Source organism: Pelodiscus sinensis, chromosome 22 (assembly GCF_049634645.1).
Source record: "Pelodiscus sinensis isolate JC-2024 chromosome 22, ASM4963464v1, whole genome shotgun sequence".
NCBI classification, from domain to species: Eukaryota; Metazoa; Chordata; order Testudines; family Trionychidae; genus Pelodiscus; species Pelodiscus sinensis.
The window spans coordinates 2087629-2111413 of record NC_134732.1 but is presented as its reverse complement, the minus strand read 5'-3'; the positions used below and the strand labels follow the sequence as shown (position 1 = coordinate 2111413).

Sequence of the window (23785 nt, the reverse complement as noted above, 5' to 3'; positions counted from 1 at the left end):
GGTTCCGGTTCCCGCCTTCGCCAGGCTGCCGACGTGCCTTGGCATCGCCGTTACAGGCCGAAGGGCCCTGGGGAGACCTGGTCCCTGCTCAGGCAGCGTGTTGTGCTGCGGCCACTAGAGGGAGGAAGGGCCCAGAGCAGGCAGGGACCGGGATGGCCAGGGCAGGACCATTCGGGTGCCTCCTGCTGCTCGGCTTTGTTGGGGCGGTTGGCTCAGTAACTGCTCCCCAGCAGGGCACCCCAGGCCCCTTCCGCTGCCCTGGCGGCTTCCCCCTCCCCGCCCAGCAGCAGACGCGTTTGCCTCCCACAGGGGCCTCAGGAGGCCGGGGCTGCACAGCCGGTTGACACGGTGCTTTTGTGCTAGTTTGATCCCTGTGACTTGGGCTCCAGGCCTTACAGCTTGTCCCCGAGAGAACGCGCCCAGTGCAGGTTCCGCCCCCAGTGAAAGGGGCGCGACGGGCTGTGTAGACGCTCTTAATGCGTTTTAAACCGGGTTTAGTGTAACGCTGCTTAAACCGATTAGGGACCGGTTTAGGGAAGGCTAAAATGACCCGCTTCTAAACCCCGAGAGGCGTCCGCGTGGCAGCCTGCGTCTGTGTAACTGGAATGGGTTTGACAACCGATTTCGCGTAAACCGAGGGCTCGGTTCTCACTTTGGGGTGCGGAAGAGCAGCCCGCGGGCATGTGTGCTCAGCACCCGCCTCGCGTGTAAATCATTGGCCTCCCTTGTCCTCTCTCCCGAACTGCCGAGGTCCCTGGAGGCTGAGGGGGCTGCATGGAGCAAGGCCCCAAAGGCTTCCGAGCAGTCACTCTGCAGCCAGAGGAGAGGAGCAGATGTAGCCTTGTGATCTCAAAAGCTCCCCTCTCCAGCTTAGGGCGCTCTTGGGAGCCGCTGTCCCCGCACACAAAGGGGACGGAGCGGCACAGCTGGGTTCTGGGCGTGCGGGGCTGAATACGCCTTTGCTCGCTTGCGGCCGACCCGTGATCGGCTGATGTCCTGGGCTGAGCATGCACTGCTGTGCTCAGTGGAGCCTGCAGGAGAAAGGCGGCCTCGCTGGGCAGTCTTTGGAGCTGGGGTTCAGACCGGCCCCTCAGCCGTCCTGGGGCCTGGTCTGCACGTCCCTCCTCCGTGCTCCAGGATGTGACGCTTGGTTCCCCCCGAGCGATAGCGGCGTCCGGCCTAGTGCAGCCGCGCTCTGCTACCGGCATCCACGCCCTTTCGCTGGTGCGGCTGGGAGCCGGTCCCCGCTACGCCGCAGGAGCACTTCGTGGCCGGTGTAAACTGGGGGGGGGGGGGGGGTTGCTGGGGCAGCTGTGCCAGGAAATCTCCAGCGCAGACACGGCCGGGGTCTGTAAGGTAACGGGGCGGACGGCCACGCGTGTTTACCGGCCGGTCGACGTGAGCGGGCCAGGCCTTAGGGCTGAACCCGACCAGGTGCGAACATTTGGGTCCCGTCCGCACCAGAGTCCCTTTGTCAAGGGATGGAACGCTGGGCTGGCTCGGCCGGGGCGCTCAGCATCGTTCTGCCGTTCAGAGCTGCCAGGGCGAGTCGGCACGTGGCCATCGCTGTGCCAGCCCCTCCCGTAAACCTGTCTGGATTTCAGTTGAAATCAATGTATTAACCCGGGCATGCCCTTCTATAGACACGGCCACAGCGAGCCGGAGTGACTGTTTTCTCTGCACACGGGTTTTAGAGTGCTCTAGCTAAACCCATGCAAACCTCTCCTGCAGGTGCTCTGGCAGCCGCTGTACCCTGGCTTATGCTAGCGTAGCTTAATTTGGTAAACCAGATGCAGTTTTGCCAACTCCAGGTGTTCGAACAGCATGCCGCTGGCCCTAAAAATCCTGAGACTGGCTTACAAATCAGGCAGATTTATATAAAACTGTATTTATTTGAGGGGTTTTTATTTTCCTTTTGGTTTCTGAAACTTTAGGGCGTATTTGGGTCTGATGTCAGGCTTGTCTCTGCAAGCCAGAGGGCTAGAAAGTTCCTCTCTTTAAATGGAAGCTGAAATTCTCATCTGATTTGGGGAGCTGGGGTTTGAGGAAAACACTAAATATTGCAAGAAACTTGCACTAGCTCAAAGAAATGTTCCTTTGCGGCAGCGTCCTGACCTGGGCTGTGAGGAGGGTCAGACTGAGCTATGTGAAGCGAGTCTTGAAACAGAATTGCAAGTGCTGGCAAAGCAATGGATGCAAAGAAGACTGACATCATTAAGGGTATTTAAGTGCCTGCTGTAAAGGTTTGCCCAGCTTTCACTCCACCCGTTTGAAACCTCCTGTCTCTTGTTTTGAAGTCAAGTCTCTGATCAGCTGGGCTGTTGCCCAAAGGCATTGTTGAGCCACTGGGATGCGGCTTTGGGGGTGGGGAAGGGACCCTATTGTACGGGACCACAGGGAGGGAATTGATGTTTATTTCCAAACATTCAAAGTGACAACACATTCCAAAGGGGCCTGGAATTGCTGTAACCTTGAATTATCCAGATGCTGAGCCGCCTCTGTCCCGGGTCCCCTTTTGTGTGATTTGATTCATCCTCCAGAGGCTCCCTGCTGAGGACAGCCCTGGCTGAATGAGGCAATTGAGAGGGAGGAAAGAGAGAGGAGGGAGCGCGAGAACATTTAACAGCTTCTGGCTGTGAAGTTGAGCGGAATCCTGTTGAAAGCCTGGTGCCTGAATAGCAGCTCTGATCTGTGTCCAGCAGGTCCTCCCTGAAGTCAGAAGCAGAGTGACACATGCCAGGATGTGTGCGTGCATGTGCACGTGTGTGTGTGCGCGCGCGCAGCATAGTGCAAGCAGCCTTTGCACAATGCATCACAAAATGAGCAGCACTTCCCAGCATGAGTTTCACATGGTGGGGTTTGGTCAGAGCTGGTTAATTTCAGCAGCAGCCCCAGGTTGTGTAACTGACGGACTTGCCTGGGCCCTGTCAGCGTCTGTTTTTAAAGCTCCCAGGACCATGCTTTGCGGTAACTGTCTCTGCCTCCTAATACTCTCCCCCTGAAACATGCACGTTGCCAGAGGCCAACCAGCCGGGGCCCTGCCTGTGCTCAGCGCTGTACAAACACACCCATGCCAGCAGCCCCCGCCCGCAGGCGCTCACAGGCGAGCTGGTCCGGAGGGGGGTGCAGGGTTCTGAGCCCGGCTGGAGCAGATACGGGTGCTGCAGCCCAAGCAGCCTGAGAGCGAAGTTTGCAGTGAGCATGCGACTGGTCGCTGGTGGAGTCGGAGACGGGCAGGCCCGGTTCGGTGGGAGGCCGCCCACCCCGACCAGCACTCCGGGGGCAGAGGCGGGCTGCAGCTGGGGAGCCGTGGCAGTAGCGGGGCTGCTCCGAAGGGCTGGGAGGTGAATGGGAGCTGCCCTCTAGACCGCCAGCGGGCCTGGCCCGTCAGAGCCTGCTGTGCGGTGCCGGCGCCCAGGCAAGGTGCGGCTGGGCAGCGCGAGCCGGGCTGGGGTCGTGCCCCCGTCTCACCTGGGCTGGGGTTTTACCACCCGCTCCCCGTGCCCTGGAGCGGCAGTGGGGGCAGGCGAGAGTTGGGCTCCTGTGGTCGCAGGGGAGGAGGGTTTTCCCCCAAGGCAGCCCTGCCCTTCCCAGCACTGAGGCTGCCCCCTTCCCCGCTGCCCCGTGCTCTTCGCAGTGTTGGGGCCCTGCCCTGGGCTGGGGGTTCCCCTTTGGCCCCACGGGAGTCAGCAGTGAGGTGCTGGGCGCCCGGTCGCCCTTAGCTAGAGCGACGCCCCCACTCCTGGCATCAGCTTCCCCCCTCCCACAGGTCTGCAAGCTCTGGGCAGGCCCCTGTCTCCTCCAGGGAGGGCTGGACGTGGCCTGGAGCTGCCAAGCGCCACGCTCCTGCTGGCAGCTGGTGCCCCTCTCCTGGATTTGGGCTGCAAATCGCCCTGCAGGGCTAAAGACCGGATGGTTCCCAAGCTAGGAATGGAGGCCCCTGGCCCCTCCTCGGAGAGGTGAAGCTGCTGCAGCCCCATGGGGGACAGGGGAGGACTCGTAGCCTCCAGAGCCCGCTGGCTCCTACCTGTGGGCTTGTTGCATTGTCCGAGTCCGGCTTGTAATGGCTGGGGGGACAGTGGCATCCAGAAGGGTGGGGGGCAAGTCAGGAAGCAACATGCGCCGTGGCAGCTGGGGGTGGGCCGTGCGCCGTGGCAGCTGGGGGTGGGCCGTGCGCCATGGCAGCTGGGGGTGGGCCGTGCGCCGTGGCAGCTGGGGGCGGGCCGTGCGCCGTGGCAGCTGGGGGCGGGCCGTGCACTGTGCGCCGTGGCAGCTGGGGGCGGGCCGTGCACTGTGGCAGCTGGGGGCGGGCCGTGCGCTGTGCGCCGTGGCAGCTGGGGGCGGGCCGTGCGCTGTGCGCCGTGGCAGCTGGGGGCGGGCCGTGCGCTGTGCGCCGTGGCAGCTGGGGGCGGGCCGTGCGCCGTGGCAGCTGGGGGCGGCTGGGGGCTCCCCGCCCACCCAGGGAGAAGGGGCGGGGGGTGCGCTCTGCATGGGGCAATGGGTGCTGCCTGGGTGCTCAGCCTTTCGCAGCGCGCTGGCTCGTACCATGTGACCGGGCCGGGGCTCAGGGCCAGGCCCCCGCTCGCCAGCGTGTGGCTTTGCAAAGCCGCCTTTGCGCCTGGGGCAGCCGGTAAGTTAACCCGACGCCCGCCGGCCTCGCGCCGAGACCCCCGCCATGGCCTGACACCCCTGAGCAGGGCCCGGACACGCCACTAGCCCTGCAGGTCCCCGCGGCTGGCAGGAGCCCGGGCTCCCTGGACCCTCCTTTGCTCGGGGCTGCGCTGGGCAGGTGGGCTGTCTCCTCTCGGCCAGCAGCCGCCGCTGGCAGCAGGGATCCATACTGGCTGGGGGCGTCGCTACGGCACATCTCTCTCTCGAGCCGGGGGGTTCTGGGTTTAACTCAGCTGGGGCAAATTCTGGTTTGTGCCTCACTGGATCCCTGGGCTCCACCAGCCCATGGCAAAGCCAGTGAGATCCCCTGGGGAATGTGGGCAGGACCCGTGGGGGCGAGGCCCCCCCCCCCCCCATGCTTTAGGGATCTTCCTGTAACTTGCAACCATGACTGGAAAGGCCCCGGATTGCCTGGGGCCTGTGATCTGGCCCTGCCGTCCGGAGCGCAGAGGAGCTCCAGGGCGAAGATGCAGGACTGGGTGAGCGGGGGGCCCCTGTGTGGCAGGACCAGATTGCAGCCCTTGGTTGAAGGAGGCTCCGAGCAGGACAGCTGCCTCCTGAGCGGGCGGGTCGTCCTGCAGGCGATGGTCTCGTGCCACCGAGCTGGGTGCAAACGGAACAAGCGGGGCCGGGCCGTTCCAGTCCCGCCAGCAGGGCTGGATTAAGGGGGGAGCTAGCCGGGCAGTTGCCCGGGGCACCAACCTACGGGGGGCGCCCGATTGCAGCTGTAAGGGACGCCGTGCACCCGGCTGCCCGGGGCGCAGGAATGGCTCGAGCTGGCCCTGCCCGCCGGTGGGGTCGCTGCCGGGTGCTCAGGAGGCCTGGCTCGAGGGAGGACACGACCTCGGGTTGCTGACTTGAGACACTCCTGCGGGGCCTCCCTCCGGGAAGGGCCGGCTCGCCCTGTTCCTGGGAGGTGTTGCTGCTCCCCAGACTTTCATCACTTTCCAGTCCTCCCGCGGGCGTTTCACAACCTCCTCGGGGCTTCCCGTTGTGTAACTTCCAGCAGCAGCCGGTTCACCTCCCTGCCCAGCTGTCTGGGGTCAGAGGGCGGGCCGGCCACCTTCCTTTCAGGGGAGAGCTGGGGGCACGTTTGTCAATAGGACGGAGGGAGGGCGGATGGACGTGGAGGTGGGGGATTGTCACAGCAGGAGACTAGGACTCCTGGGTTCCTTTCCCAGCTCTGCCAGTGACTTGCAGCTTAGCCACATCTCTCCACAGCTCGGTGCCTCAGTGCCCCCTTCTCTACGCACGGGGCTAGTGCCAGGCCTGAGGGTGCAGCCCAAGAAGGGATGGAGCATGATGGAGTCTGATGTCGCCTGTGGCGCAGGCTGTGGCATCCCCCGGCGCTATGGCTCTCCTGGGCTGAGAACAGTGGAGCGAGGCAATGAGAGGACCGGGGGGCTTAAGGAAGTTTGGATTGGATAACTGGACTGTGAGGTGGATAGAAAGCTGGCTAGATTATCGGGCCCAACGGGGAGTGACCGACGGTTCGGTGTCTGGTTGAGGGCCCCAAGGTTCGGTTCTAGGACTGGTTTGTTCAACATCTTTATTGATGACCGGGATGAGGGGATGGATTGCACCCTCAGCAAGTTTGCGGCTGACACTAAGCTAGGGGGAGGGGTAGATACGCTGGAGGGCAGGGACAGGGTCCAGAGTGACCTGGACAGGTTAGAGGATTGAGCCAAAAAAAAATATGAAGTTCAACAAGGACAAGTGCAGAGTCCTGCCCTTGGGACGGAAGAATCCCAGGCATTGGTACAGGCTGGGGACCGACGGGCTAAGCAGCAGTTCTGCAGAAAGGGACCTGGGGATTCCAGTGGATGAGAAGCTGGATGTGAGTCAACAGGGCGCCCTTGTAGCCAAGGAGGTGAATGGCATATTGGGGTGCATGAGGAGGAGCATTGCCCGCAGATCCAGAGAAGTGATTATTCCTCTTTACTCGGCTCTGGGGAGGCCACATCTGGAGTGTTGTGTCCAGTTCTGGACCCCCACTACAGAAAGGATGTGGACGCATTGGAGAGGGTCCAGCGGAGGCAATGAAATGATTCGGGGGCTGGAGCACATGACCTACGAGGAGAGGCTGAGGGACTTGGGTCTGTTTAGTCTGCAGAAGAGCAGAGTGAGGGGGGGTTTGAGAGCAGCCTTCAACTACCTCACGGGAGTACCAAAGACGATGGAGAGAGGCTGTTCTCAGTGGTGACAGAACAAGGAGCAATGGGCTCAAGTTGCAGTGGGGGAGGTCTAGGTTGGATCTTAGGAAAAACTCTTTCCCTAGGCGGGTGGGGAAGCGCTGGGCTGGGTTCCCTAGGGAGGGGGTGGAATCTCCATCCCTAGGGGTGTTTAAGTCCCGGCTGGACCAAGCCCTGGCTGGGATGATGGAGTTGGGTTGGTCCTGCCTTGAGCAGGGGCTGGACTCGATGGCTCCTGAGGTCTCTGCCCGCCCTGGGGTTCTAGGGTTCTATGACACCCAGGGGTAAGTTTTTCGAATGGAGAATCCTTCATGTAAAATGTCCTTTTGTCCAAGGGTGGAGTTAGGGCAAAGGGGTCACCAACAGTCGATCGGGATCTTCCGGTCGATCTTGGAGCCTCTGACGGGCCCCTGACTGGTTAGGCCAAGAGGCTATCTAGTGCCAGCACTTCCCCCTCCCCCCCCGCTGCGCACCTCCTGCCCTGTGCCTTGGAGCTGCCCCTCCCTGGGAGCCTCCTGCTCGCTGGGCAGGGCAGGGGAAGGAGGGCACTGATGCTAGGGAGCCCCCCTCCCACCCCGGAGTCTGTCTCCACAGAACAGCGCTTGGGATGGAGGGGTTCACTGGCCGCTTTTGGGAGCGGTGCAGGGCCAGGGCAGGGGGGAGCCTGCCTTAGTCCCACTGCACACCCCCCAGGAGCCACCTGGGGTAAGCAGGGCCCAGCTGGAGCCTGCTCCGAACCCCTTACCCCAGTCCTGAGCCCCCTCCTGCACCTCAAGCCCGGCCGAGACTCCGCTCACAGCCCCTCACGTGCAGATCCCAAAGACCAGCGCCTGCGCCCCAACCGCCTGCCCCAGCCCAGTGAAAGGGGGGCAGGCGTGAGCAGGGCGGGGCCTCGGAGAAGGGGCGGGACAAGGGTGTTTGGGTCTGCGGTAGATCCTGGACTGCACTTCCATTCCAGAAGGGATCTGGTGCTTAAAAGGGTGGGAGACCCCCCACCCCGGTCCAGACAGTGCTGGGTCCTGCCACGAGGGCTGGGGACTGGACCCGATGCCTCTCGAGGTCCCTCCCGGTCCTAGGGCTCTAGGATTCATCCCCTGCCCCGCCAGAGACACCACCCAGTCGACCTCCTTCCTCAGCCCCTGCGGGGGGAACTTAGGCAGAGGGCGGTGGCTGCTGGCTGGCCCCCGGCTCCGAAGGCAGCAGCTCTGCCGGCAGTCCGGCTGGCCGTGCCGTCCCATGCCCCCCTCGCTGCTGCATGACGTTCGACCTGTGCGCTGGGAAGGGTGAGGCCGGGGGCTGAGACACGTGGAGGTGGCCGGAGCCCGGCAGGTCCCCCCCTGCCAGCGCCAACCCTTCGGCACGTCTGACGCCGGCTGCGTCCCCGTTACCTGGGGTTTGGTTTTGGCTGGTCCCAGTGATCCGACGGGTCTGCAGTTCAATGCAGCTTTGCAGCTGCTGAGCAAGCCAGCCCTCACGTGCGGTCTCTGCCCCCCAGAGTCCAGCCTCCTTCAAGAGGTGAGGGGCTTGGTTGGGAGCAGGGGTCGCCGCAGGCTCCGTGTGCCACTCTCTACAGGCTCCATTTACGTTCCAGCTCTTCCAGCGGTTGCTCCCTGGCTCCGCCCCCCACCTCAGAACCTCGCGCCCCCCGGGCTGAGCCCCCAGCCCTCTGCCAGCAGAGCGTGGGTCGGGCCTGCCCGCCGCAGGGAGCTCCCCACTGCCCAGCTGGATTCTCGCTACCGTGCACGTGCGTCCGGGAGCCCCGGGGGAGCCGGATGCGCTGGGGGCGCCGGAGCAGTAACCCTCCCCTGGCTGCTTCTTTCCACAGGGAGAACGTCTCTACCCAACCTAGAGGAAGAAATCGACCTCTTAGCCGACGCCCTGGCCAAGCAGGATGCCACTCGCCTCCACCTGCCCCAGGACGGTGAGTCCGGAACCCGCCTGCCCCGGCGCGCTCCCCGCAGCCTTTTCTCCCAGCTGCTTCCCGAGGGCCCGGGCCCCCAGGCCCCTGGGGCTGACAACTCCGGCTCCTCTCGCGCTGAAATCTGTGGAAAGCAAGAAACACGAGCCTGCCGCAGGGCCCCGCTGTTCAGAGAGGGGCCGTCCGGAATTGCTGGCTTTCCAGGGAAGGGTTGCTGGCATTTCCTGGCTGGCTGGCTGGCTGGGGAGCGAGCAAGCCACGGCGGTTTCCTTGCTCTGCAAACACTTCAGCAGGAGCAAAGCCCAGGGCCCAGAAAACATGTGCGCTTCCTCATTTGGAAGCTCCCCAGACTCCCGTCCTCCAGGCACGTCATGGCAGTGCAGACTAGTGGTTAGAGCAGGGGGGCCTGAGGTCTATTCCTGGCTTGACTACAACTCGGGGTGACCTGGAGGAACTCCCCTAACCCCTCTGTGCCTCAGTTTCACTCTTTGTAAACGAGGGATGTCCTCTCCCATGAGGCTCTTAGATGCAAGAGGCTCTAGAAGTGCAGCATGTTTGGTGACGGGGGGAAGAAGGTGCTTTTGGGGAGAGACGTTCCCTGGGTGGAAATGGGCTTTTCTCTCTCCCTTTCCATCCCGTGATTGCTGGGCACGTAGTCTCGCTTCCTGAGATGCTGTGTCCTGGTTGGTGCTAAATCATTAAACATCTATGGGGTCGCGAATGTTGGAGTTCTCTCCTTTATCCTTGCTGGTCACAGAAACTCTGTGCATCTTTCTGCTCCCTGACCCAGAGCTGGGTGTTGATGGATCACACTGCATCTGCTACAGCTGTTGGTCTCTGCTTTCTTGCACAGCGACCTTGACCCCTGCAGGGAAGCATCCTGAAGCCAGTGGAGTGAGAGGGGAGTCCGACCAGAAGAGCAGAGCAAACCACAATGCTGTGACATCTCATCCCACCGCTGCCACCAAGACCGTGAAGAGCTCTCCAGTGGAGGTGTTCCACGTCACCTCTAATGACCTCCTGATACTCGGTAGGTGCAGGCTTCCCTGTGGAGTTCAGCGCTAGAGATGGGCCTCATCCAGCCGGTGCGGGAGCAGGTTTAGCACCTCGGGGCATGGTGCTCTGCCTGTGATGGGTCTTGAGGCAGTTTGGCTCCGAAAAGGAGCTTTGCAGCTCAGGCTGGCCTCTCCTGGAAGTTCCCGGGATGGGGAGAAGGAGAGAGGCAGGGAGAGACCGAAATCAGCTTGCTAATGAGTCCATGGAGTGGCTGGGTTTACTGCCGTGCATGCCTGGTGCAATAACAGTCATCGACTCTGCGGCGCTCCAGGTGTGTGTGGGTGATGGTGTGGCTGGGGAGGCATTAAGGGGCACCGGGGGGTTTGCTATTGCAAGGGCGGGGTGAACCCCTGCCAGCCAGCCATCTCGCGCGCGTGCACACACACACACACACACACACACACACACACCCCCACCCACCCACCCCGTCCGCTTTGTGCTGCCCCGTCAGGAGCTCTGTGCTGTGTCCTTCCTCCGCAGGGATGATCGTGATGTTCTCTGTGGCCGGCATCGTTGCTTTAATTGTGGCTGGGATCTGTTGGTGCAGGTGAGCGGCCGGACCTCCTGCAGCCAGCACCTGGCCCATCTCTTGGCTTCCGGCTGAGCTGGAGCCTGGGTGGGGCAGGGGTTAGGGAGCGAGGGGGCGCGCCTGGGCGAGGGGCCTGGGCGGGGCAGGGGTTAGGGAGCGAGGGGGCGCGCCTGGGCGAGGGGCCTGGGCGGGGCAGGGGTTAGGGAGCGAGGGGGCGCGCCTGGGCGAGGGGCCTGGGCGGGGCAGGGGTTAGGGAGCGAGGGGGCGCGCCTGGGCGAGGGGCCTGGGCGGGGCAGGGGTTAGGGAGCGAGGGGGCGCGCCTGGGCGAGGGGCCTGGGCGGGGCAGGGGTTAGGGAGCGAGGGGGCGCGCCTGGGCGAGGGGCCTGGGCGGGGCAGGGGTTAGGGAGCGAGGGGGCGCGCCTGGGCGAGGGGCCTGGGCGGGGCAGGGGCTAGGGAGCGAGGGGGCGCGCCTGGGCGAGGGGCCTGGGCGGGGCAGGGGCTAGGGAGCGAGGGGGCGCGCCTGGGCGAGGGGCCTGGGCGGGGCAGGGGCTAGGGAGCGAGGGGGCGCGCCTGGGCGAGGGGCCTGGGCGGGGCAGGGGCTAGGGAGCGAGGGGGCGCGCCTGGGCGAGGGGCCTGGGCGGGGCAGGGGTTAGGGAGCGAGGGGGCGCGCCTGGGCGAGGGGCCTGGGCGGGGCAGGGGTTAGGGAGCGAGGGGGCGCGCCTGGGCGAGGGGCCTGGGCGGGGCAGGGGTTAGGGAGCGAGGGGGCGCGCCTGGGCGAGGGGCCTGGGCGGGGCAGGGGTTAGGGAGCGAGGGGGCGCGCCTGGGCGAGGGGCCTGGGCGGGGCAGGGGTTAGGGAGCGAGGGGGCGCGCCTGGGCGAGGGGCCTGGGCGGGGCAGGGGCTAGGGAGCGAGGGGGCGCGCCTGGGCGAGGGGCCTGGGCAGTTTGGCCAATGGGAGCTGGGGGGGCGGTTCCCTGCAGTGCGCAGAGCCCCCGGCCAGGCAGAATCCGTGGGTTGGATCTGGCCCATGGCTTCTTGCCTTGATTGGGGCCGTGGGGCTCAGGGCTCTCCCCTGCGCCGGGAGCCAGGGCCGATGCTCCGGCTATGGCACCCCCACGTGGCTAGAACACCAGCGCTGGCTCGCCCTGCGGTGGGGGGAGGGGAAGCGACCCTGAGCCTTGTAGGCCGGAGCTGGGCTGTGAGCCACGTGTTCCCCACCCCCGGTCGGACGCACGGGATTTGCTGTTCCCTCCAAGACTGGGCGCAAGCGACAGGCGCTCTGGGTGTCCGTGGAACCCGCCAGTCCAAGCGCCTGGCTTCGGTGGCACCCAGTGGCTGAGAGTTCCACAAGCTCGTTCCACGTTCAGGGCACGTTCCCTTTGACCAGCTTTCAATTTCCCGTTCCGCTCTGGAGACCAGGCAGGCCGTGGGTAGGGACGAGCTTGCTCCCCTGCCGGCCCCGAGGGGGGACGGGGGTTCAGGGCCCCCGGCCTGCAGCAAGCAGACGGATGCACGGATGGGTTTTAGCTCAGCGCGTGTCCCGGAACAGCTCCGTGCAGGGGGAGGTAGGAGTTTTCATTGCTGCAGCCCCAGTTGGCTTAACCAGCCTCTTGTCCCCTCTGTAGGCTGCAGAAGGAGATCAGACTAGCCCAGAAAACCGACTACCCAGCTCAGAAGCTGCCCGGCCCCCTGCCGTACGACAAGCTGTCGGTAAGCGTGCTCCGGCGCCCTCCGGCCCATCCGCAGCACGGTCTGTTCCTGACCCTTGTGCTTGGGGCGCAAACCCTGTAGGACGCCTGGGGCAGGTAATGCAACGCAACGGGGGAGGGGCTGTGCCATGGAGAGTTTGAAAGAAGTCCTGGAGGCCGGCTAAAGCCCGCCTCTCCCCTTGGCCTCTGGGCTTCGGTCTGTACCGGAGGCTCCGTGGCCACGCGAGTGAGCCGCTCTCCGGAGACCTGCGTTCACCTCCTGCTTTTCTTTTCCAGCCCGGGGATCAGAAGCTGGCTCAGAGCGCCCAGATGTATCACTACCAGCACCAAAAACAGCAGATGCTCTCCATGGAAAAGTGAGTGACGGCCTGCCGCTCCCAGAGCAGTCAGCCCCCCCCCGGCCTGCCGCTCCCAGAGCAGTCAGCCCCCCCCCCCCCCGGCCTGCCGCTCCCAGAGCAGTCAGCCCCCCCCCCCCCGGCCTGCCGCTCCCAGAGCAGTCAGCCCCCCCCCCCCCCGGCCTGCCGCTCCCAGAGCAGTCAGCCCCCCCCCCGGCCTGCCGCTCCCAGAGCAGTCAGCCCCCCCCCCCCCCCGGCCTGCCGCTCCCAGAGCAGTCAGCCCCCCCCCCCCGGCCTGCCGCTCCCAGAGCAGTCAGCCCCCCCGCCCCCCCGGCCTGCCGCTCCCAGAGCAGTCAGCCCCCCCCCCGGCCTGCCGCTCCCAGAGCAGTCAGCCCCCCCCCCCCCGGCCTGCCGCTCCCAGAGCAGTCAGCCCCCCCCCCCCCGGCCTGCCGCTCCCAGAGCAGTCAGCCCCCCCCCGGCCTGCCCACAATAACGACCGACCGAGGCTAGAGCCGGGCGGGGGAGGGGCCTGCCCGCAATAAGGACCGACCGAGGCTAGAGCCGGGCGGGGGAGGGGCCTGCCCGCAATAAGGACCGACCGAGGCTAGAGCCGGGCGGGGGAGGGGCCTGCCCGCAATAAGGACCGACCGAGGCTAGAGCCGGGCGGGGGGAGGGGCCTGCCCGCAATAAGGACCGACCGAGGCTAGAGCCGGGCGGGGGGAGGGGCCTGCCCGCAATAAGGACCGACCGAGGCTAGAGCCGGGCGGGGGAGGGGCCTGCCCGCAATAAGGACCGACCGAGGCTAGAGCCGGGCGGGGGGAGGGGCCTGCCCGCAATAAGGACCGACCGAGGCTAGAGCCGGGCGGGGGGAGGGGCCTGCCCGCAATAAGGACCGACCGAGGCTAGAGCCGGGCGGGGGGAGGGGCCTGCCCGCAATAAGGACCGACCGAGGCTAGAGCCGGGCGGGGGGAGGGGCCTGCCCGCAATAAGGACCGACCGAGGCTAGAGCCGGGCGGGGGAGGGGCCTGCCCGCAATAAGGACCGACCGAGGCTAGAGCCGGGCGGGGGGAGGGGCCTGCCCGCAATAAGGACCGACCGAGGCTAGAGCCGGGCGGGGGGAGGGGCCTGCCCGCAATAAGGACCGCCCGAGGCTAGAGCCGGGTGGGGGGAGGGGCCTGCCCGCAATAAGGACCGACCGAGGCTAGAGCCGGGCGGGGGGAGGGGCCTGCCCGCAATAAGGACCGCCCGAGGCTAGAGCCGGGCGGGGGGAGGGGCCTGCCCGCAATAAGGACCGACCGAGGCTAGAGCCGGGCGGGGGGAGGGGCCTGCCCGCAATAAGGACCGCCCGAGGCTAGAGCCGGGCGGGGGAGGGGCCTGCCCGCAATAAGGACCGACCGAGGCTAGAGCCGGGCGGGGGGAGGGGCCTGCCCGCAATAAGGACCGACCGAGGCTAGAGCCGGGCGGGGGGAGGGGCCGGGCGGGTGGTGCTAGGAATCCCCGCTGGCTTTGACCTAGCCTGAGGGGCCGTCGGCTGCAGGGCTGGGGCTGCCCTGCTGCAGTGGGAGGGCTGTGGGGCAGAAGGGGCAATAGGGGATTTCACCTCCCCCCTACGGGCCTGTCTCTTCACAGGCATAAAGAGGAGCCCAAAGTGCCGGACTCGGCCTCCTCCGACGAAGAGAACGAGGACGGCGATTTCACGGTGTACGAGTGCCCCGGGCTGGCTCCGGTACGGCGGCGGCGGGCGCGCTTCCTCGGGAGCCCCCAAAGCTCCCCTAAGGCGGGAGCTGCCTTGGGAGAGACGCTGGAGCCGGCGCTGCCTGGCCCCGCCAGGCCTCAGGCGCCGGGGGGCGAGAAGGCCTGCTCCCTTGCCAGGAAGGGGCTGGCGGTTGTTTTGTTACAATGGCCTCATGCGGGACCGTCAGAAGCTCCTTAAAAGTGGGGACCACGGGTGCCCCACACACCCCCCCCCTCCCCCCCGTGCTGCTCCGGCCCCAGAGGCCCCGCCCCCTGGCTCAGCCTTGGGGAGCACCCTTCCGCTTTTAAAACCTTGGCCCCCTCCCTCATGCCAAATCTGCTTCAGAGCCCCCCTCCTGGCTTCCTCCCACCGACCGGGGGGACAGGGCCCCATCCAGCCTCAGCTGAAGGTGGCTCCCTGGGATCCTGGTCAGATCCGGACCCTGCTGCTTGGTAGAGCTGGCTGGAGGTTTCCCACTGGAAAACGTTCGGCGAACTCTGTCGCAGGACGGGCCCTGTCTAGTCAGCCAAAACCTTCCCTGGGAAAGGAGCAGAGAGCTTTGCTGAGGTGGGAGGGATTCCACGAGCCAGCCCCCCAGCAGGGATCCGTAGCTAGCGGGCCCCGAGCGGGGCGGTGAGCTCTGACCTGCCCCCCCTTCTTTCCCCGCCGGCGGCTGCAGACTGGCGAGATGGAAGTGAAGAACCCCCTCTTCGACGACTCTGCCGTCCCCCCTTCGGGCCCCCGGACCCACCAGTAGCTCGCTGCCGACTGGGATGCAGAAGGCCGCCTGCCCGGCAAGGCAGCGCGCCAGCCACCCGGCTCCTCCCGCGCCGCTCCAGCCACGGATCCCGGACTGTCCGACCCACTCGGAACACGCCTGCTGGGCGGGGCCGCCCCTGGCTCCGGCTTCACGCTGCTCTCTCTGCTGCGCTCTCGCTTGCCGCCTGCCCCGGGGGGTTCGGCTGGGCAGGGCGGGGCCCTCGGGGGGCAGGTGGCTGGCTGAGCGATAGTGCGAGGGGCAGCGGTGTCTCCCCCACAGGCTTTGGTTGGTCTGTGTCGCTGGGGGTCTCGTGCTGCGGCAGCTGAAAAGGGGCCCCTGAGTGGGGATGGAGGAATGAACAGCAAAGCAAGCGCCGGGGCTTGGAAAACGTCCCACCCTGCGAGGGCCGGTGCTGCCGCAGTGGTACCCTAGCGGGCGCGGCGTTAACAGGCCCCGGGGCTGGCACTGGCAGCCGGACGCAGCCCTGGCGTTCGAGCGCTCGTAGCTGAACTGGTGGGAAGCTTTCTGAGAAGGTCCTAGTGTAGACGTGGTTAAAACCAGTCCCCGTCCTTCTCGTGGCTGGGCCCCTCGGTGCCACTGCAGCAGAAACCCGAGTGCCCTGGGGGACCAGGCTACATGTCGCCAGGTCAAGAGCAGAGGGTGGGAACTCCGTGAACGGGAACCAGCCCTCCCCAGGCACCATGGTCTGGAGCGGTGGAGTGAGAGAGTCTAGCCCCAGGGACTGGCCCACACTTGGTGTCTGGCTTCCCATGCGGGTGGCTCTAGACTCGGTGCCTTTGTCTCACTGCCCCTGGGGCTCGGGGTCTGACGCAGCAAGTTTGCCCTGCACCGAATTTGGCTGTGATGCGGGTTTTATAATTCCATATTTGTAGCATTTCCCAAGGCCGAGCCTGGCCAGGGCCCGTCTTCTCTGTCGTTGTGTGAACCCGTTTGTCCAATAAACCAGCATTGCAGGTTCCCCAGGGCGGATTTCTCCGCCGGCCGGGCTCTGATTCCCTCGCTCGGGTTGTGTGTGTCCACACGGCCCCGCTGCCAACGCCCCCGGGCCGGGTGAGTGGCGGGAAGGGCCGTGGGGTGGGAGAGCGCTGGCGTTTCCCGCTGGCCTGGGCGCACAAAGGAACCAAACCCGCGTGTGCAGGAGAGCGAATCCCAGGGCCCCGCCTGGCCCTTTCCAGCACCCCTTGTGCCTGGAGAGCACTGGAGCCCTGCAAGCCGCAAACGCGGCCGGGCGCCCGCCGCTCGCTTCTGCGGCTCCGGCTGCGAATTGCGTCTCTGGAACCCTGCGTACGGGCGGATCCCACGTCCCCACCCTGCGGGTCCACGCGGGCTCCTGGCTGCGGCTGCTCAGTTTGCATCAGTGCAGCGTCCAAAAGGGCCCGTGTTCGGAAAGGGAGAGCCTGTCCCTCCTGGGCCGTGCCAGCCCCGCGCAGCCTGCGGGAGGGACACGCAAGGGGCAGCGGGCAGACACCCGCCAAGGGAGCTTACAGCCTGTTTCTGCGGCTTGCCTTCCCCACCCCCGGGCCAGCGCGGGATGCTGGAGGGCAGTGGCTGGGAAGAGGAGCTGAGCTGCTCAGCAGGGGCTAGAGATCATTCCACCCCCCACCCCCCGCTGAAAGCCATGGGGGTAGGGGGGACGCTCCTGTACTGACCAAGCCCTGGCCCATGCAGCCTTGGCCCCTCCCTTGGTGGCTGCCAGGAGCCTGGGGCTCCAGCCTCCTTGCATGAAATGGGGCACGTTTCTGTTCCCCTTCCAGACTGATACCACGGCCAGGCCTGGCGGTATCCGCACACTGCTCCATAGGCGCTGCTGGGCTCAGCCAGGGCTGCCGGACTTACTGGGCCCCTGGGCAAGTGGGGGCGGGGGCGGGGGCAGCCAGCCCACAGTGCCGCCCGAGCCCACCGCCCCTCCCATCCCGGAGCGCACCACCCGGCGCTCTGACAGTCATTTCAAGGGCATGTGGGAGTCCCAGGCCCTGCTGAATCGCCAGGCCCGGGGGCAGTTCCCCCCGTTAGGGTTGCCAGATGGTTTAACCAAAAATACCAAACACCCGCCCCCTCCAAAAAAAAATGGGGAAAAAATTCTGTTGAGGGCGGGAGAAAAAAAGGGAGGAGACCAAAGTTGTTAAGCAAAAAACCCATCAAAGCAAAGCAAGCGCTGCGCCTTTAAATAGCCCTGCACTCCTCACGCCCCTGCACGTGCCACACATGGCAGAGAAAAATTGTCCCCGCCAGGCTTCTGTCAGAGGGAAACAGGAAATACTGGACATTTTCCAGTATTTTCTGGGTTTTTACTGGCTGGGGGTAGGGTTGTCAGGTGTCCGGTATTTTCGCCTTCTGTCGGGTAAAAAATTTCAGAAAATACCAGAGTCCTAAAATGTCTGGTATTTTCTGATTTTTTTCCCAGCCAGGAGGTGAACATACCGGACACTGGCACCTCCTAGCCCCCGGCCTCCCTGGGCTACGACACCCCCAACCCCCTGCCCCCGAACCCCATTTTACCTTGTTCCGCAGGGAAGCTAAGTTCTGGTTTGAGCAAGAACACAAAATGGCCGCCGGCAAAAAGACCAAGGGGAAGCAGTGCCTTCCCTGGGTCTTAGTGCTCAACCGCTCCCCTGTTTCTATCCCTAGTCTAACTCAGCGCTCACCCTGAAAGGGGCCATGCTGTTTTAATGCTGTTGTATTATTTAAATTTTTTTTTTTTTTTTTTTTTGCTTAATAAGTCTTGGAGTCCTTTCCCCCCCCCCCCCCCCCCCGCTCAACAATTTTAGTCCCCCTTTTTTTGGGGGGGAGTGGGATGTTCGGTATTTTTGGTTCAACCGTCTGACAGCCCTATAACAGGGACACAAATATGGGACTGTCCGAGTGAATACCGGACACCTGGCAACCCTACCCCCCGTTGGCAGGCCTGGCCACAGCTACCCTCCTCACTCTGCCTCGCTGCTGCTGGTGTGTGTGACTGACGGGCCAGTCACAGGCCATGAGACGTGGGCCCTTTAAAGCTCTGCCCATTTGTAACGGTGCCTCGGGGATACAAGTCTCCGCACTCCGCGTCTGTCTTGTGTGGCTGTAGACAGCCTCCTCCCCCCCCCCCCCAAGGCTGGGCGTCCCCCCCTGCACACAGGATCTGTCCCAAAGTTGACTCTCAGGCTGTTTCACTGGCTCCAACCTCCCCCCCTCTCTCCTCCCCAGATGTATGCAAGGTTGGGTTCTCTGGGCGGCCTCCTGCCTTGGCCCCCAGGTGAGTTACTGGGAGGGAGCTGAGCTGCAGCCTTTGCACGAGGCCTGCAGGGAAGAGCAACGCATGTGGGCCCACGAGTGAACCCCACGCGCCCTGGAAACACTGTGTCCGCCTCTGCACCCCGGCACGGCTGCAGCCCGGCGGCCCCGGCCTTCAGTGCTGTGTTGTCACTTTACGACGCCGGCTCCTTTCCAGTGCGTAGCGTCGCTGGAGCCCCCGCCCGTTGTACGGATTGTATGATTTTGAACAGAAAGTTTTATTAAACGACCGTCTTTCAAACCGCAGGGAGCGTGTGGTGTGTGGGAGCGCAGCTCTGCGGCCGCGTCTTCACGGCGCTGGGAACACTAGTCACAAGCCCCTGCCTCAGCGGTGCTGGGGTGCGGCTGCCTCTCGCCGCGCGCCGGGCCTTCCCGGACAGCCCTGCGGCTGCCTCTCGCCGCGCGCCGGGCCTTCCCGGACAGCCCTGCGGCTGCCTCTCGCCGGGCCTTCCCGGACAGCCCTGCGGCTGCCTCTCGCCGCGCGCCGGGCCTTCCCGGACAGCCCTGCGGCTGCCTCTCGCCGCGCGCCGGGCCTTCCCGGACAGCCCTGCGGCTGCCTCTCGCCGCGCGCCGGGCCTTCCCGGAAGGGGAGCCGCTGGCTGCAGGGCGAGGCGCACCGGCAGAAGGACCGGCCGGTTCCCTTGCATTCTTCCAGCATGCGCATGCTGGGTTTGCACGGCGGTGGGCCGTTTCCCACCCGGTGTAACTGTGCCCCCGCACCCCTGGCAGTCCCATGCGACGCCCGCTGGGCCCCCACTAAGCAGGCCAAAGCTAAAGGCTGGTTCTTGCCGGGTGTGGCGGCGGGGGGGGAATGTTAGAATGCTGAGTCCTCTGCGCAGGTCTGCAGGGCCATGCACTGGATTGGCTGCAGACCCTTCAGGGCCGACGCTCTCCTGCCGGCCCCTTCTGCGCCTGCTGCCCCAGTGCAGCCTGAGCCATGGCAGCAGTCGCTGGGGAGCCCTCAGCTCCGTGGCTGGTGCCAGCGCAGCCAGGGCACTGAAATCCCTGCAGCCCTGGGCTGGAGCATGCTCAGTGCAGACCGAGTCTTCTGCTACCACCTCTCCCCGGCTGGCGCCCGTAGGTCCTAGCAGCCCTCAGAGGCTTGTAGCACCGACGCTGGGGGCTCTCCCTGGGGCACGTTACCGGTCCCTGCTCCTGAGCCGTCGATGGAAGAACGAGGCCAGGGTGTTTCCCTGCCGGTTGCAGCGCTGAGCCGTGCTGGGCTCCAGAGACGAGGGGCCCGGCAGCGAGGTGCAAAAGGGCATCGACTGGAATTGGAACAGGCTTTAATGTTCATAGCCAAGCCCCGGGGGGAAGCCTGGCCAGTGCAAGCCCGGCCTGGCCAGGCCCTTCTCCAGACACTGGCCAGCCGAGGCCTACAGCCTGCCCGAGTGCCGTAGCGGCCGCAGCTCCCCGGAGCACCCTGGGCTCGATCTGTTTCTCTCTCTCTTCCCAGCCCCCGGATGCTGTCACCTTCCCTCCCTGGTGTGTCTGCACTTGCAGCACCAGGCGATGCCTGCCCCAGCCCCGCTTCTCGGATCAGTCAGTGTTTAGAGCAGTGCTTCTCCCCCGGCGGTACGAGAACCCTTGGGGCACTCGAGAGAAGTCTGGGGCTACGTCAACACAACCGAACTTTGGAGAAAACGGAATTTTTGTGTTACGGTTTCCAGCGCTTTATTATTTTTGTACTTTTTATACCCAAAAATTTCATCGCCTGCCTGGCTACAATGAAGTTGTTTAAACAAATGTGTTGCGATGGTAGAAAAAAATGTTGGCTACGTCTAGCCTGGCATGATTTTCCGGAAATGTTTTTAACTGAAAAGTTTTCCGTTAAAAGCATTTTCGGAAAAGAGCATCTAGATTGGCACAGACGCTTTTCCACAAAAACACTTTTTGCGGAAAAGCGGCCGTGCCAATCTAGACGCGCTTTTGTGCAAAAAAGCCCCCATGGCCATTTTCGCGATCGGGGCTTTTTTGCGCAAAACAAATCTGAGCTGTCTACACTGGCCCTTTTGCGCAAAAGTTTTGCGCAAAAGGAACTTTTGCCCGAACGGGAGCAGCATAGTATTTCTGCAAGAAGCACTGATTTCTTACAGTAGGAAGTCAGTGCTTTTGCGGAAATTCAAGCAGCCAGTGTAGACAGCTGGCAAGTTTTTCCGGAAAAGCGGCTGATTTTCCGGAAAAACTGGCCAGTCTAGACACAGCCCCCGTGTCTGAAAACTGTAGGTGCGGGGGACACTTATAATTTTTAAGGGGTACTTTATTAAAAAAAGGTTGAGAAACACTGGTTTGGTTCAGACAAGTTAAACGCACTCGTCCCTTTAGCTTTTCTCCCTTGCACGCTGCCTCCAGCCTTTCCCTCAGTCCACGCTCGCCCTGGTGCACTCGGTCCTGGTTTGACAGTAACATCGTAGGGCCGAGGGCGGCTGTTCTCCGCATTCAGTGACTGGCCTTACGCCGCTGAGTTTGCAGGACCAGGGCCCTGGCTGGTCTACAGGACGGTGCCAGGTGAAGGGAAATCGTCTTGCATGGCCTTACTGCTCCAGGCATGACCCAGTCCCCCTGCTCGTGACACAGTGAAACCGCCTCCCTGGCATTGCTGAGCCAGGACTCGAGTGAGTGTAGACACTGCGTGACCTGCATTGACTCTACCAGTCCTCCAGCGGCTGTCCCACAATGCCCCATTCCCAGCGACAGTGACCGCTCTGGTCCGGGCCGGCTCGAGCCATTCCTGCACCCCGGGCAGCGGCCACGTGACACGTGCAGCCCCGCCCCCGGCACACGGTGCCCCTTACAGCTGCCATCAGGCACCTCCCGTAGGTTGGTGCCCGAGCAGCTGCCCAGCTACCCCCCCCCCCCTTAATCCGTCCCTAACTCCGGTTACTCCTCTGCTCCAGCCTCAGCTTTCCCACCCGACGCCTGGCTCTTTCCCCTGCCTTCCTGCTTCTCTCTGGTCTCCTCCAGAGCCCTTCCCCTTGCCCGACTTCCTGGGAGCTGAGAGCCACTACAGCCCCTGCCCAAACCACCCCACCACCTCCTCAGTGGAATGGGGGGACTTACAGCCTGTGCCCCCTGCTTCCGGCGCCCCTTGATCTCAGCTTACTGGCTGAGTGCCTTTGGGGAACTACAAGTCCCAGAATGCATTGGTCCTGGGCCAAAACCAATGAGGAGGTAGAAAGCTGGAGGCTTGCCCTTAAAAGGCCTCGCCGTGACCTAAAGACTAATCTCAGCTAGGGCTTGTCTACCCTGGGGCAATGGGCCAAGCGATTCCACGGGGCCAGTGCTGGCTCCAGAGCGAGCGTTAGTTGGGCCAGGCTCCTGCAGACGGCCCTGGTGCTCGGGTCAGGCTGGCAAAGGGCCCTTTCCAATGGCTGGGCCCTGGTGTGGTTCTCACGTGTGACCGTCAACCTCCCCCTCCCCGCCCCGCCCAGAACACCGCCAGGGGCCAAGCAGCTCAGAAGCATCAAGACCCTGAGGGGGCCCGAATGCCAGCGAGGGCCAAGCCCCCCCAGCTGAACCCTGGCCCCTCTGAGGGGTCGCAGGCTCGGATGCTTAGGGCATGAGCAAGACCCTGCGGTCCCTGCCGGTGTCCTGTGTGTCTCGCCCACGGCTGTGCTGCCGAACGCTTGCCCTCTCTGAGTCGGGCTCGGGGTGGGGGGGCATCCCGCTGGTCAGCCCCTGCGGACGCTCCGGCTGCCTCGAGGGGGGCGTCGAACGGCTCGGGCTGGGCCCGCGCACCGGGGCTGCGGCATTGGACCAACGTGGGTGACCAGCGCCAGGCCTTGCTGCAAACCGCTGGCTGCTGTGCTGAGCCTCCCAAAACTCCCGTCTGCCTGGGGAACGGGACTCCACCTGCTGCCGGAGCGCAGCCGGCTCCTCTTAGACACCATCCGTGTCCTGGCTCAACTGGACCTGGCGGCGTGTCGGAGGGTCCTCCCCCCAGCGGCCCAGCCCCTCCGCTCCCGGGAGCTGAACGAAGCGGATCCAGCCGCACGCCGACCCCCGGGCCAATGCGAGAAACCCCCCCAGCCGGCCCCAGGAGAATTGCTGCATTGAAATGTAGAGGACCCCTCCCCCCCCCCCCCCCCCCGGGAAACGCTGCTCTCCACAATGGGCAGCCCTTCCCCAGAGGGCCGGTTCAAAGTCAGCGGCTCCCCTTCCGCAGGGCGCTGTATATGAAAGGGGGCTGGAATGTGTGGGGCTGCTGCCCGGCAGGCTGGCTTGATGTGCTTCCTGGGGGCTGGAGTGAAAGAGCCGGGTGGGGGGGAGGAGGGGGCCAGGCCGCAGAACAATAAATCAAAGGCAGGAGGCTGATTGTGGAGCTGAAGGCGCCTCTCCCAGTGTCCTGTCCCCCGCCGGAGCCGGGGAGGAGCAGCCGAGAATCCCGGCAATTGGAATCCTGCAGTGTCACTTCCTCACACCTCAGAGCCGGCGCTTCCTGAGGGCAGGGCCCGGCTCCTAGGCCAGCCTGGGGCTTCGGCCCTGCTGCCCAGACGCTGTGGCACCTTCTGGGAGGTTTGTTTCTACTAGTGCAAGTTCCTGCCTCGGCCTTTTCCCAGGAGCCCAGAGGGGGCTGCAGCTGCGTTCCTGGGGCTCCGTGTACAAGCCTTGCCATGGAAATGGCTCCATGCAGCCCCCGGAGACCAGAAAGCCCCCCATTTGCCCCACAAGGGCCCAGGATCACCCCTCACGTCCTCCCTTTCTCCCACCCTGCGTAATTCAGGCCAGGGGCTGGGTGCCCCGTAACACGCTCCTGTCCGAGTGCACCAGGGGCCTGGCACACGGGGCTTTCACGCTGGCATCTCTTACCTGCCAACTCCGCTGTGCTTGCCATGTCTGGGGCTGTTTGCATGCACAGTGCGCTCTGCACTGCAGGAGTACCTGCCGGGGGGCTCGTGGCCCAGGGCACCATGCAAAGGCCACCCTGCCCTATGGCTGGCAGCCCGCACCCAGTGGCTGCAATCCTGGCCCCAGTGAAGTTGATGGTTTTGCCAGGGATGTCCGGAGCGGGGATGTGGGGGGCTGCTCAGGAGAGATTCACACACCACCCAGCTGGCGAGCAGAGCGCCCACGGCCAGGTGTTTTGTTTCTACTAGTGCACATCCGCACGTGCCTCGGCGCATAGAGCAAATGTACTCCGCACATGGATGGAGAAGCTTAGCGGGTATGTGGGGCAGGAGGACCAGGGTCCCAGCCTGCATCTGACGGTTCTGCACTTTGGTGTCGGACTCAGGGCATTGTCTTCCCTTAGCACCCTGCGGAGCCCAGGAAATCAGCTAGAGTGAGGGAGCTCGGTGCTTGCAACCCGCCAGCCACACCTTCCCTAATCCACAGCAGAACAGTCTCAGCCGCCCAGTCAGAGGAAATGAGCTTTTCTGGCTTATCTCTTTGGCAGGTCTCTGAGCCAGACTCCAAAGAAAGCCCAGCCCCTTATCAGCCAGCCAAGTTAATTAGTAGGGGACGTCCCTGGGAGCCCATGGGGTGCCGGCTAGCACCCTGCAGCTGGAGTTGCCCTGCTCCCACCTTGCCCAGGTTCAGCGTGCCCACCGCCCGGCCCCCCGGCGGGGTAGTTGGCCCTGGGCCGT

At 64.5% G+C, this 23785-nt stretch overlaps 1 protein-coding gene across 1 annotated transcript in view; it reads left to right on the top strand.

Annotated features, from left to right (window-relative positions):
- Window positions 1-18015, top strand: part of NPDC1 (neural proliferation, differentiation and control 1) — a 71166-nt gene extending 53151 nt beyond the window's left edge. Inside the window, exons 3-9 of the mRNA XM_075906050.1 lie at window positions 8689-8784; window positions 9635-9811; window positions 10318-10384; window positions 11990-12074; window positions 12350-12429; window positions 14038-14134; window positions 14823-18015. Of these exons, the coding sequence (XP_075762165.1) occupies window positions 8689-8784; window positions 9635-9811; window positions 10318-10384; window positions 11990-12074; window positions 12350-12429; window positions 14038-14134; window positions 14823-14900 (680 nt within the window). The 3' untranslated portion in view covers window positions 14901-18015. The remainder of the gene's footprint in view (window positions 1-8688; window positions 8785-9634; window positions 9812-10317; window positions 10385-11989; window positions 12075-12349; window positions 12430-14037; window positions 14135-14822) is intronic.
- The last annotated feature ends 5770 nt before the right edge of the window (window positions 18016-23785 follow it).